Genomic DNA, 12,671 nt, shown 5'->3' on the forward strand with positions numbered 1-12,671 from the left:
CTATTTTATTAATGAAATGTAAATATTTATATTCTTGTTAAATGTTGTTCAAAGTGATTACCTCGAGCATTAAGATAGGTTCGGCATCTTACTTACTCTCCAGCATTTGCTGAACGGCATTGGATTTGAGTAAATAAGTATATGAGAAGTTGGTTGGGGGTGCAACATTTCTGAAAGAATAGTAAATAAGTAAATAGTCTAAAGAAGGATAATAATTGAAACTTGCTAAACAGTAACGCATATCCAGCAAGTTTCAATTATCTTTGTAAAGCATTAAGGTCATTGACCCGGCTTCCATGGATTTTTTGTTTAATGAAAACTACTGGAACTTACTTTGAACAATATTTAAAATGAATGTTTACATTTCATTTATAAATTAGTTGGAGCTCATATTAATTTGTTAATTATAACCTAAATAATCCATATAGATGATAATCTTTAGATGTAAATATCTTCCTAAAGGAAGTGTTTACAGAGATATCTTCATAAAGAATTTTTTCTGTTTGGAGATCCCAATCCATATTTTCTGTTTGGACACAACTCTGAAACACCCTGTTTAACAATGTAATATGTACAAGTGCATTAAATGCTTACGAAAATTGTGAATTATAAGATGTAATAATATATTGGAATTTACTACTGTACATAATGATACATGTAGTAAATTTGATGTAAGTTTATAATGGAGTGAAACTACACATTGGTTGCCATCTTCATATCAGGGTTGTCATGAATAGTAGAGAAAGCAAAGTTTGGTAGGGTTTGGGTGGTTGAGGAGTTTATAATGGAAGGAATGGTATCTGGTTTGGGCTAGATCGATTACATATGGAACATTAAGTTAAGGTCTTCATGTATGATTTTATTTGTGACAAAGTAAGGATCATTGAGGTTTTTACGAATCGAGTTTTCGATTGTAAGGGTTGGATAAAAGAGGGATTCAAAGGTTTAGTGGAGCTCCAAACCTCAACTCTGTATGTCCAGATTGGCCTTATTACAGTCAAGTAATAATGGATTGGAAGTTCAGACTGTTTGTAATTTCCAGATATAAGATATAATACTATGCCTCAGTTATTTTATCAATTCCCTTATTGAAGTATTTTCCACAAGTGGCAGAAAAATTTCTCACTAATCTATTGTTGTTAGGTGTTTCAGCAGGACACTACACAACTTATGCTCAGCACCCATATACTCATCAGTGGCATTACTTTAATGACAGCTTCGTTTCGAAACAATCCCCACTTGAAGAAGATTACAGTAATGCGTATATACTTTTCTACAAAAAACAGGGTAAGTAATCTTACTTATTTTATTTTTTATTAGCATAAATAATTTCAATTTATTGGATAAGATTCTATTTAAAACAAAAACGAAATACTGAATTAACCAAATAGTCAAAATTTGTTCTATCCTTCCCTATAGGATAATTCCTATAACTGCAGCAGCATCGGTTCAAATCTGGTCTAAGAGATTGACTTTTATTTCATAGTAGCATTACAGAATGAAACTTGACCCCCCATTCTGGTTAGAGTAGGTTGGTTACATGTAGAAAACCCTCCCACATATCAGAAATGACCAGGAAGTAAAAAAAAAAATTATCACAAAATATAATAAATTACCTTATAGAATATTCTGTATAAATGGTTTCCCTTATGGCTTCAAATTTAGTTGCTCTACTTTAAAAAGGTGTTTATAATTTTTTCATGCAGTACATAAAGACAATAACTAAATCAATTTTTGTTTATTACTCACTGAGTAGTGAATTTTTTTATTTGATATTTTTATATGATAACTTAGAAAATTCTATGCCTCATTACAGTCCTGTCTATCTTGAACATGTCCTTTCCTGTATAAGGTATCCTACTATACATGTTCATTCCTTCAAACATCAACAATGTTGATTTGAGGGGTTATAACAGCGGCATTTAGCCTATATTTTAAGAGTATTGTTAATTTTTTAACCTTCTCCAGTGCACCTAACTTTAGAATCTCTAACGGAATGGGATACTTTCGTTTATAGCATCTAATTCATTCTGAAGGTCTTAGACCCATAGGCACTATACTTTATTTTTAATTTTACAGTAAATACTAAAAGATTTTTTTTTTTGTTAAAATAAAAGAATTGAAAATATGGAAAAACTCATTATTTTTCCTTTGAACTGTATTATTAAAAATTCATTTATATTTATATTTTTTTTTTAGGACTTCAACCACCTCCCATCGACAGTGGAAATGGAATCTTCAGCCACAGCGAGTTGTAAGCAGTTTGGTTATGTCAGTATTTCAGAACTCGGATATCCTTTGAGATATTTAAGTTATTTAGCTCTCTCTGTGATCATAGTTAAATACTGAATGTGTTTGCTTGTCGGAACAGAATCATGTTTAACATTGTTAAAGCGATAAGTTGATTTTCTTTTAAAGAAAAGGTTAACCAAACAAAAACAAAAAAAAAAAGGAATCTATACGAGTATGACGACTTGTCAAAGGTTTTGCATTTACACTGTAATAAATAACAGTTACTTTTTTTATAGACATTAGACTAGATTTTTTTAATATTATGTACTTATTAGTAACATAGAAAAAAAAATGCCTACATTATTAAAGGTATATATATTTCCTAAGATGTTATTATTCTCTGTTGTTTCTTTCTTGAATATATATAACATTTATATATTTATGTAAATTAGATAAACTTTGGCATATTTAATTTGTGCTCTAAAAAAAAAATTGTTAATGATCATATTTATTTATATTCATGCCTTGAAACCTTACAGAATTGGGAGTTGTTTTGATTATCATTCTCTCAATTTGCAAACAGACTGAAAATCATAAATTTTAGATTTGTCAATAAATTATATCTTTGAAAAGTGATTTATGAATAAATTATTAATTTCCTTTCTGTGAATCATTATATTATGTATATTATTCCAATTAATAGTTCGTAAGTGAAGTTTGTTGGAAACAAAATGATAACCCATTTTTTCTTTTCTTTTCTTCATTTAAAGAGAAAGAAGACTACTCTGTTCAGTGGATATTTAGTGTCTCTTGAAGAATTATTTATTTTTTAATTCTGTTTGAAATATTTAATTATGAGTTTCTCCCAATTTTCAAAATATATTAATTAACCTTCTAACTAGGAAATATATGAAACCTGGGATATAAATTACTGTTACATCTTTCATAAAAAAATGAACATTTGAGTAGCTTAGTTAGGAACATGGCTAGGTAAAAAAAATGGCTAAAATGAAATAGTAAACATTATGAAAGTTAGAGTGAATTTTTTTTTTTTGTCATGTGGTCCAAATACTCTGGTGCCATTGGCTCCACTCAGAGTAAGAGCATAAATGGAGAGGGTCCTCAACTTTTATTGGGGGGGGGGAGAAGGGGAGCTATCATCCGTGATAATTCATTAACATGTTTTTACTTTAAATTACTATATTATAGGAAGATAGGTGATTGAAACCAAATTTCTTTTTTTATCTTTTAATCTTACATCAACAATTATATCACATTACCATACTTGTTGTGTTCCACTTTTTTACATAACTTTTAACACTCTTTTTTATTTATATATTTTTTTTATCATATTTTACAATGTTAATATCTCTTTCTCATTTTTAGCCCAGGAAAGTGGGGTGAAAAGTTGATTAATAATAAATATGTGTCTACTATTTTTTAGCTTTATTGACCACTGTGGACTATCTTCCTACAATGTATTACATACAGTCAACTATTAATCTTACAATTGAAATAATCATTGGTAGTTATGTAACAATCTCCTCCAAAACCCATTAATACTTGGCACAAATCTATATTAACCCACATTCATCTTACCTTTTTAAAATAATGTATTTGTTTTAAAAAATACCAGTAAATCTTGCTCAAAAGTTCAACAAGATCATTTCGAAGTTTTTAGATGTAATTTGAATATTTTTTCCTTGATTTGGTAGTGTATTGAAAAAAACAGAATAAATCATTAGTTTTAATTACACATTTTTTTCAGTTTCTTTATGGGTTTTTTCATGCTTCTTCATGTGCGAACGAGTTATAAACCTCTTATTACATTGATAACACGGATATGGCTTTTCCCCTGAGTGACACCTCTTGTGAACTTTCAGCGTAGACTGTTGAGAAAATGACTTATCACATTGATCACATTTGTACGGTTTTTCTCCTGAATGGATACGCTCATGCACAACAAGATTGTTAAGGGCTATAAACCCTTTACCACATATGTCGCAGACAAATGACTTCTCCCCGCTGTGTATTTTTTTGTGGTTCTTCAAAGATTGTAAACAGGTTACCTCTTTCCCACATAAATCACATTTATGTTTAGCTCTGTCATGAATAGAATTTGCATGTTTTTTCATACCCTTCCATGACTGGAATGTTTTGCCGCATAATTCGCACTGGAATGTTTTTTTAACAAAATCTGGCGAGTGAATTTTCAAGTGCTGGTTCAAATAAAATTTACTGTGATAGGCCTTCTGACAAAATTCGCATTTGTTAATGACAATTTCATTACTATGCTTGACTGATCTGTGCTCTCTATAATAAGAAAGGCTATAAAATCCTTTTCCACAATCTTCACATTCAATGAGACATTGCTTGTTGTGTTTCATCAAATGGATTTTAAAATTACTTGACGAATGGCTAGCATAATTACAGAAAGAGCAAATGTATTTTTTAGAATGCCTACTGCTGTGAATCGATAATTTTTTCAAACTCGAGAATTTTTTTGAACAAATTTCACATTGGATATTACCAAAATGTTTCTCTTCATGTTTCTGTAACGTTTCTGAATTTTGAAATTGTTTTTTACAAAGAGGACAACTATTTAGGTTAGCACTTTTTTCCTTCTGGTTACCATCTCTTTTTAAACTGATGTTATTCCTATAAATAAATATGACACTAATTAGATAATCTATTTATACTAGTTAAACTTTGAAACATCTATCTTTCAAAAGAAAGTTATAATAAAAATTATATTTCACACCCTCCATGCAACAGGTGGATCTGAGGGACTCGTAGCAATACTAATTTGTCTTAAATTTTGATGTTATGAACTAATTTATTTTTTTAGATTGTACAATCAATTTCCATAATAAATAAATAAGTACAGTCACATATTCACTGTATATAACATATGCATGGAAAGATATAATAAATAGACAAATTGTTGTAACTGAGTGACAGACCCACCTGCCGGTTAATAAGTATCAGAGGAAGTTAAGTTCATTATTTCTATTTCCCTTAAATGAGAAACCAGACAGATTTTATTTTATTTAGCTAAGTTTTAATTGACAAGTGCCTGATAGAAAAATAAGTGGAAATTTGCTTCAAAATTTATCTAATGAAATTAAGAAATGGTAAATTGTAGTAATAACTACCAATTCCTCTGTATTTGAATAAAAATCAAAAAAAATAAATAGCCCCTTAATTTGGGATTATGGTATGTGTATGAAATTTTAAATTGTGTCTATATTTTCATCATAAGATACCTAGATCTTATCATCATCTAGTTAAACTTGAATAGACCAATACCAACATCCACAAGTCTGGGAACTTAAATTTTGAATAGGAAGGGGGAGAAGTAGGTAGGAGGATTCTTATTTTATAAAGAATGAATCAGGTGTATGCACATTACTGAACTGTGGGATTTTGAGTTGTTATGACATCACTTCAGCAACCTTGAGGCTAAAGGCCGGTTTAAATCCAGTCTGGGATAGTTGTCTATATCATGACAACCCCACAATATGAAAGTCCACCTTCACGCTGTTGGAATAAGTTGATTACCTGTAAAATAATCACCCCATATGCCAGAGGGGGAAAAAAAAGACTAGATCTTGATTTGAGATTGTCTTTGACTCATGTGTTTTTAGGAAAAGCTTTTGTCAGTCATTTAATACTGATCATTTTGATAAAGTATGCAATTTTCAAATTAATCATATGATTTCAATACAATTCCATACATAAACCTAAGGACATATTTAGGAATACATAACTTAAATTGTTAAAATAAATGGAATATGGTCCAGGTGCGATAGAATAAAACTGAAATAGTAAAAGGGTGTACTATTTTTATTGAGCCAACGTTTCGCCCCACGTTGCAGGGCTAAAAAAGATACAAGCACTTAACAAAAGTAAATTGAAAATTACAAGGGTATACAATGAAAAAATTAAATAAGAAAAATAAAGGGTTATAAACAATAAATGAAAACGGAAATAGTAACAAATAAAAAAAAGTATAAACTAATAGATGAAAAAGGGGGATAAGAATAATATCAAGAATAAAGGAATAAAATGAACGAAAGTGTTTGTATCTTTTTTAGCCCTGCAACGTGGGGCAAAACGTTGGCTCAATTAAAATAGTTATAATTTGAGTTTTATTTGACCGTACCCTGCCCATATTCCATTTATTAATACACACGGTCAATCAGCAATGTTCCAATAATTTAAATTGGCTAGAGTATGTACATTTCAATTTTACAACTCGTTTAATATTATTGTAATAAGTTCTAATTATTCTAAAGCCATGTATTTATATTTATTTTGATATACTTTGTTTTACCACTAGTAATTGTAATACCGGAATTCCATGGGAAAACCTTCATGAGCTCCATTACCCAGATCTCAAGTAGGGTAAAGTTATAAGTCACAGTGATTGTTATTTTTAAAATTATCTGTCACTTTTAACTGCTTTTAGAGAAATAATTTTCCCTTGTAGTAATATTGTATTAAAAAAACTTTAAAGAAAATAAAAATTGGAAAATGGAAAAGGCTGTTTAGGTCATCAGTTCCCAAACTTTTTTCATCGTGGCACAAAATTTATCAGGAAAAAAGTGATACATTAAAACTACAAAGACTTAGCCTAACTTCTAAACTGACTATCTTCCCTTTTCGGAGACCATTTTCATATTATAAAATTTTAATTATCCACATATGTTGTATATTATGCTATAATAAAGTTTAAATTAAAAATCATTGGACACAAAAATGGTGTCTTTTATTCTTTTCACTTTCTTGAGACTGGTTATTAATGTTTAAATAAAATAATTATATTCAAATTAAAGACTCAAAACATTCTTTATTTTCTCTAAAGTCTAATGTATCGGTCTATTCGGCCATCCTCAAGAACAATCTTAAAACCTATTTACACTCACATAAATTATTTAAACTTTTTTTTTGCAGGTTATTCTGCCTAGGTCACTAGTTTCAGTAAAAATTACCCTATGTCACTATTTCATTCAATTTAACTCTGTTACACCTTCCTATCATAACAATATTTGTCTTTAATTTGGATACAATTGATTTTATTTAAACAATCAAAATTAATTATTGAACTTATTGTCTTAAAGTGCTTTTAAATAATTATATATGCTTTTGACCGACTAATTATGACAGAAAATGTTGTTGAACCTTAAGGACAATCTATATAAAACATCCAATAAACCTTTGAATGTCTTAAAAATCATGCTTAACTTACACCACTCTTGCAAATAATAGCAGTTGTAATGGATAACACTGAATTAAGAAGAAAAAAAGGATTACTGGCAATGATAATGATAAACCCAAGGAGATATTGAACTTTCCTGGTTTTTCCACAATTTTCCATTTTTTTCCTACACATTTCTAGATTGAAATTCTCAACTTGTAAACAACCTGAATATAGGCTTATCTTATTTTGTAATAAAACCAACCCCTACCACAAGGAAAATATGAAAAAGTTAACAAAACAAGGAATGACATTATTAGCAAATATGAACCCATTCTGAGTACTGAATTGCCATTTTTCGTATATTATGGGTCAGAGGTAGGTATTCCTTGAGAATGAACTTTAAAAAATCTATAACTAAAATAATTATTATGTAGATATCAAATAATAGGAAGATTAATTAACTCTAAAATGTCTAATACATTCTATAAAAATGTATTACGCATTGAATTAAATTCCTACATAGTAACAAAAATTATTTATGGACTTAAAAACAATAATTAATGTATATCTTTTATGTATATAAAAGAGAATAGTTTAAATATTGGTCCATAATAAGTTTTTGAAATACTGGACCGATTTGTATGCTATTTTTTTTTCAAAATATTCCCTGTCTTCATGGGAAGGTTTTAAGGTACCGAACTTCCCAATTTGTCAGGCAAACAATAAAGTATAGACAAAATTAAATGTTTTTTTTGTGCTTAGCTCAATTTTTTCTTTTACTGCAGACAGTTTTTGATTTGTAATTAAATTTTCAACAAATAACAAAAAAACAATAATTGAAATCAAGACTATCATTATCAAAGATACAGAATGTTGAACTAATCATTCATATTTCTGTAAATCTAGAATTTTAGCAGGTTCTGTGAGAAATGTTTTTACTTTTTATTTTAACCTGAAGGGTATATATTCCAGACCATTCAAGATCATGTATTGCCTCTTAGATGTTTATTGGACCAATATTATCAATGAGATGACAAACATTTTTTCTTATACAATTTCACTGGAAGCGATGAAAATGTCAGTAGACAGGGCAGACACTTTATTTTTGTTTATTTACTGGTCCTGTGAAACCTTTTGATGAGGACTAATTGCTTAAAAGGATACCTTTATTGGAAGGACAATTTTAAATGTTCGGCACTGTTGTATATGAATGTATTTGAAACCTCCTTTCAAGAAATAAACAGGGAACACAGGCAACAAAAAATACCCTAAAATGATTTTTAACATTAAATAATTATTTCTTTGGGAAATGTTACCCGTCCAGCCATTTATACTTCCGACAAATGAAATTTTGAGCTGCCTCTTTACATTCTAGGTTCAGAGATAGACTGAATTCAGGAATTAAAGATAATTATGTGTGGCATATTCCTCTATAGGAAAATTTAGGGATTTGTTTGTATATTTGCCAATGGGAACTACAAAAAACATGATATATTAAAGAGCATTGAAATAAAATAAAAATTAGTAAAACAGTAAAGACAACTGGGCCTATATATCCAATAAAAAACAAAAAAACAAATATATACTTTTGTGTTTTAAACATACTTCTAGAATTTGATAAAGTGTTCCTTTATATAACTATTAGTTACAGATAAAACCTTGGGTTTTATAGTCAAATGAAAATAATTACCAATAAAAAGAACAAAAATATGTTATGTTCATTAACACATATTTTAGTTCAATTTATGTTGCCAAATCATAATGTACACGTAAATGTTAAATTTTAAATAAATACAATTGATATCAAACTTTCAATAAATATTCATTCTCAAATCTAGCAATAACTGTGCATGCCAGGTCTGTCTGTATGTATAAATATATTATTATATATACCCTAGTAGCTTAGCAGGTATAGTTAAGTTGGCACAAACCTTATCACAGCAATGTAGAATATTGTAATTAATGTTTTAATTGTAATATATATATTATAAAAATTTAAAGTCAAAAATCACTTAATAAAACATCAAAATACTGAGAGGACACAGTTCAAGAGGCACTAACAATATTAAATAGATTTCTGAGGAGGTCTACACGTATTCATGTATTGTATTACCTTGGAGGGAGGGGGTTAAGATAATGACCAATCGTAACTTGTAGTATACTATAATAGTTAATTTAAATTTATTGTCCATTACAAATAAGTAAGAATTTTCAATATTTGTGTTTAAAACTGAAAATTTTTGAATCAGGATCTTTAATAATAAAGGAAAATAATAAAATAGTGATAAAGAAAGAGCGTCTAAAATATGACATGTGAAGGATGATCAATAGAATCATATTTCAATTAGTTATACCAACATTACAACGAAACTTTAGAGATATAAAATAATTAATAAAGAATGTTGGACTATATGGATATAATTTATTTTAATTGTATTATAATACTTTCAAATAATTCTAAATAAAATTTCAATATTGGTTCATATTAAAGATAATAAGGAGTGAGTTTAATTCTCTATTAAATTAAAGTCCTTGGTATATTGATAGACTATTCTTTAAAACAATGTAAGAGATAAGAATAAACTAAAAATTACAATGATGTTTCAACAATTCATCATAATAATCAACCAATCACACAGTGTTTTCATAACATAATGATCATTTCAATATATAATTTATAGATAACTAATTCAACCTTTTAATTATTTTTATTTTTTTCTGACGTTTTCAGGCCTTACTATAATGTTTTAGTAACTAATAATAAAATGATAATAACTAATAATGAATATATTTATAGATATAGATAGGATATAGGTCAGGGGTTGCAATAAGCAAACACTACAATGTAAAATTTATCTATTTTTTTCTCTTTAACTGGAAAAAGATTTCATATGCTTGGTAAGGTTCCTTTTATCTGTGTAGCATCTTCCACACTCCTGGCATTTATATGGACGTTGACCTGAGTGATACCCGACCGAGGATGTCACATGAGTGACACTTTTGGTGTCTCCTGAGAGTGGTGAGCTGATGGAAGCATTTTCCACACTCCTGGCACTTATACGGACGTTCTCCAGTGTGGGTGCGAATGTGAATGGTCAAGTACTTGGGATATACAAATGCCTTGCCACATACATGACAAATCATATTCTTTTCTCCTTTGTGTAAAAGCATATGTTTGTTTAAAGAATATGCACTGGTGAGACTTTTGTTGCATATATGACAATCATACTTGATACCAAGGTGGATTTTTTTGTGAGCATTACAAATTCTACTAGTTTTGAAGGCTTTTCCACACGTTTCACACAGAAAATCTTTAGTTTTTGTCATATGCACATTTTTTTCATGGCAATTTAGATAATCTGCAGAGCTGAACGATTTCTTACATATAGTGGATACAAAAAGTGCAGCTACATGCTCATTCACTACATGAGCTTCACAGGACTTTCTAAACAAAAATCCTTTGTCACAATAATTACAAAAGTATCTGTTTTTTCTGTTATGCTTCCATGTATGAACCCACAACTTAGATTTTGAGCATGTTACAAAACTACACAAATGACAATGAAACCCCTCCAATGTATGAGATTTCATATGAACTTTTTTATCGCAAGTTGATATGAATAGCTTCTCGCAATATTTACAAGCTACATTAGGTTTGTCATAACGCTTTTTATGTAAAAGTAGGTGCTTAACAGCCGTAAATTTGGAACCACAGTGACACAATAGAAGAGTGTTCTTTTCTGACATGTCTAAATAATGCAGCATTTGTCTCAAATTCTAATAAACATCTTTTACACCGGAACTTAAGATTTTTTTTTTTATTCTTAGGTTTGACTTTGCAGTGCCTCTCATGCCTCTCCAGGTAAGTTATGGATGTAAATTTTTCACCACAGTGACAGACATGAATAGAGTGTGTTTCTTTTAAATGATGTTTTAACAACACAATTGTCTTGAATTCTAATGTACATTTACCACACTGCAACACAGACATTTGATTTATAGTTCCTTTTGATCTTCCTTCCCTAAAAGTAAATTTACAAGTTAACAATTTCTTTTTCTTTTTTAATTTTTATTAAACCATATTAACAAAATATAGTAAAACCTGAATTTCTGTCATAAGATGAATCAAGATTTAAGCTAACCAAATTTCTTCAGGAAAATGAGGGAGAAAAAGGACATTTATTTTCGTTAAATAATCCATCCTGAACATTTAATCTTAATAGAACACCTTCAATGAATATTTATAATATATATTTGTTCTGTAAATAACAAAAAAATGATACATATTTAATGAATATATAGACAACATAATAAAGTCCCATTTTATAAAACTAAATAAGAATAAAAACTAACATATTGCAGAAAACTTCAAATGATACACGTTTTGACAATTTTTAATAGAATTCATAACATGTAAATTACTTCACTGATTTTTGCTTATGTTAACTGCTTACAATAAACAATAGGGGTATTCATGATGTGTTAAATGTGGAATATTTTACTATGTTAAATGTTATAAGTATAGGATTGTGAGCAGCCCTTTTTAAAGTCATGTTAAATGGTAAATGCATAAGAGCTCCTAGCAGGTTTTCTGAGAAACATGTTTTATAACCTTTCCTTCCAAAACTTCTTGTTATTGCTTACTTATAAGTTTTGATTAAAGTAATTTATTACACCATGCCTAAATTAAATGAAAAGTGGAAGCTGTGTGAAAATGGGGCCCCCCATTGCTTTGTTGGTCTTCTAATTTTTGAGGAAGAGAATCAAGATAATCTAATTGACAACAGTTATTACATTACCAATGTTGTCATCCATTACTCTATTAGTTTTAAAAACACAAAAAACAATACTAATACACAATTAAAACACAAACTATGAGCAAATAACCTAACAAAAAAATGATGACAAGCTCAGCTGGTTTGGGGCGTGACGTCATTCTCCATTTAATAGACCTAGTAACAAACTTTCAACCATGTTATATGTCGTATTGTTTTAACATGGTAAAAGAAGGAAATATTTTCTATTTAACACACTTTAACATGTTAAACTAAAGATCATGAGTACCCCAAATATCTTTTATACAGATATAAAAAAAAATATTAATATATATTGGATCATAAAGTGGAAAAAGAGATTAATTAAAGTTGGAATAAAAAATAATGAAAATGCACTGTTACCCATGATAAAATAATTAATAAAATAAATAATAAAATAATTATTGTACTATTTCTCGATC

The 12,671-nt window shown here is 28.9% G+C and overlaps 2 protein-coding genes across 7 annotated transcripts in view; one reads left to right on the forward strand and one right to left on the reverse strand.

Annotated features, from left to right (window-relative positions):
• The window catches only part of LOC106678905 (uncharacterized), a 32,535-nt gene extending 29,667 nt beyond the window's left edge, over positions 1 to 2,868 (forward strand). For all 6 annotated transcript variants that reach the window (XM_014417748.2, XM_014417749.2, XM_014417750.2 and 3 more), the window contains 2 exons: positions 1,144 to 1,287; positions 2,200 to 2,868. In XM_014417748.2, the coding sequence (XP_014273234.1) occupies positions 1,144 to 1,287; positions 2,200 to 2,258 (203 nt within the window). In that variant the 3' untranslated portion in view covers positions 2,259 to 2,868. The remainder of the gene's footprint in view (positions 1 to 1,143; positions 1,288 to 2,199) is intronic.
• A 610-nt stretch (positions 2,869 to 3,478) lies between these two features.
• On the reverse strand, positions 3,479 to 11,212 carry LOC106678899 (zinc finger protein 43-like; the record flags this gene model as incomplete). The annotated part of the gene is given in 2 exon segments (XM_067045222.1): positions 3,479 to 4,890; positions 10,389 to 11,212. Coding segments are annotated over 2 exon segments (1,719 nt in total). The 3' UTR covers positions 3,479 to 3,983.
• Positions 11,213 to 12,671: the final 1,459 nt, after the last annotated feature.

This window comes from Halyomorpha halys, unplaced genomic scaffold (assembly GCF_000696795.3).
Source record: "Halyomorpha halys isolate HHAL.00 unplaced genomic scaffold, Hhal_1.1 Scaffold167.1, whole genome shotgun sequence".
NCBI lineage: Eukaryota > Metazoa > Arthropoda > Insecta > Hemiptera > Pentatomidae > Halyomorpha > Halyomorpha halys.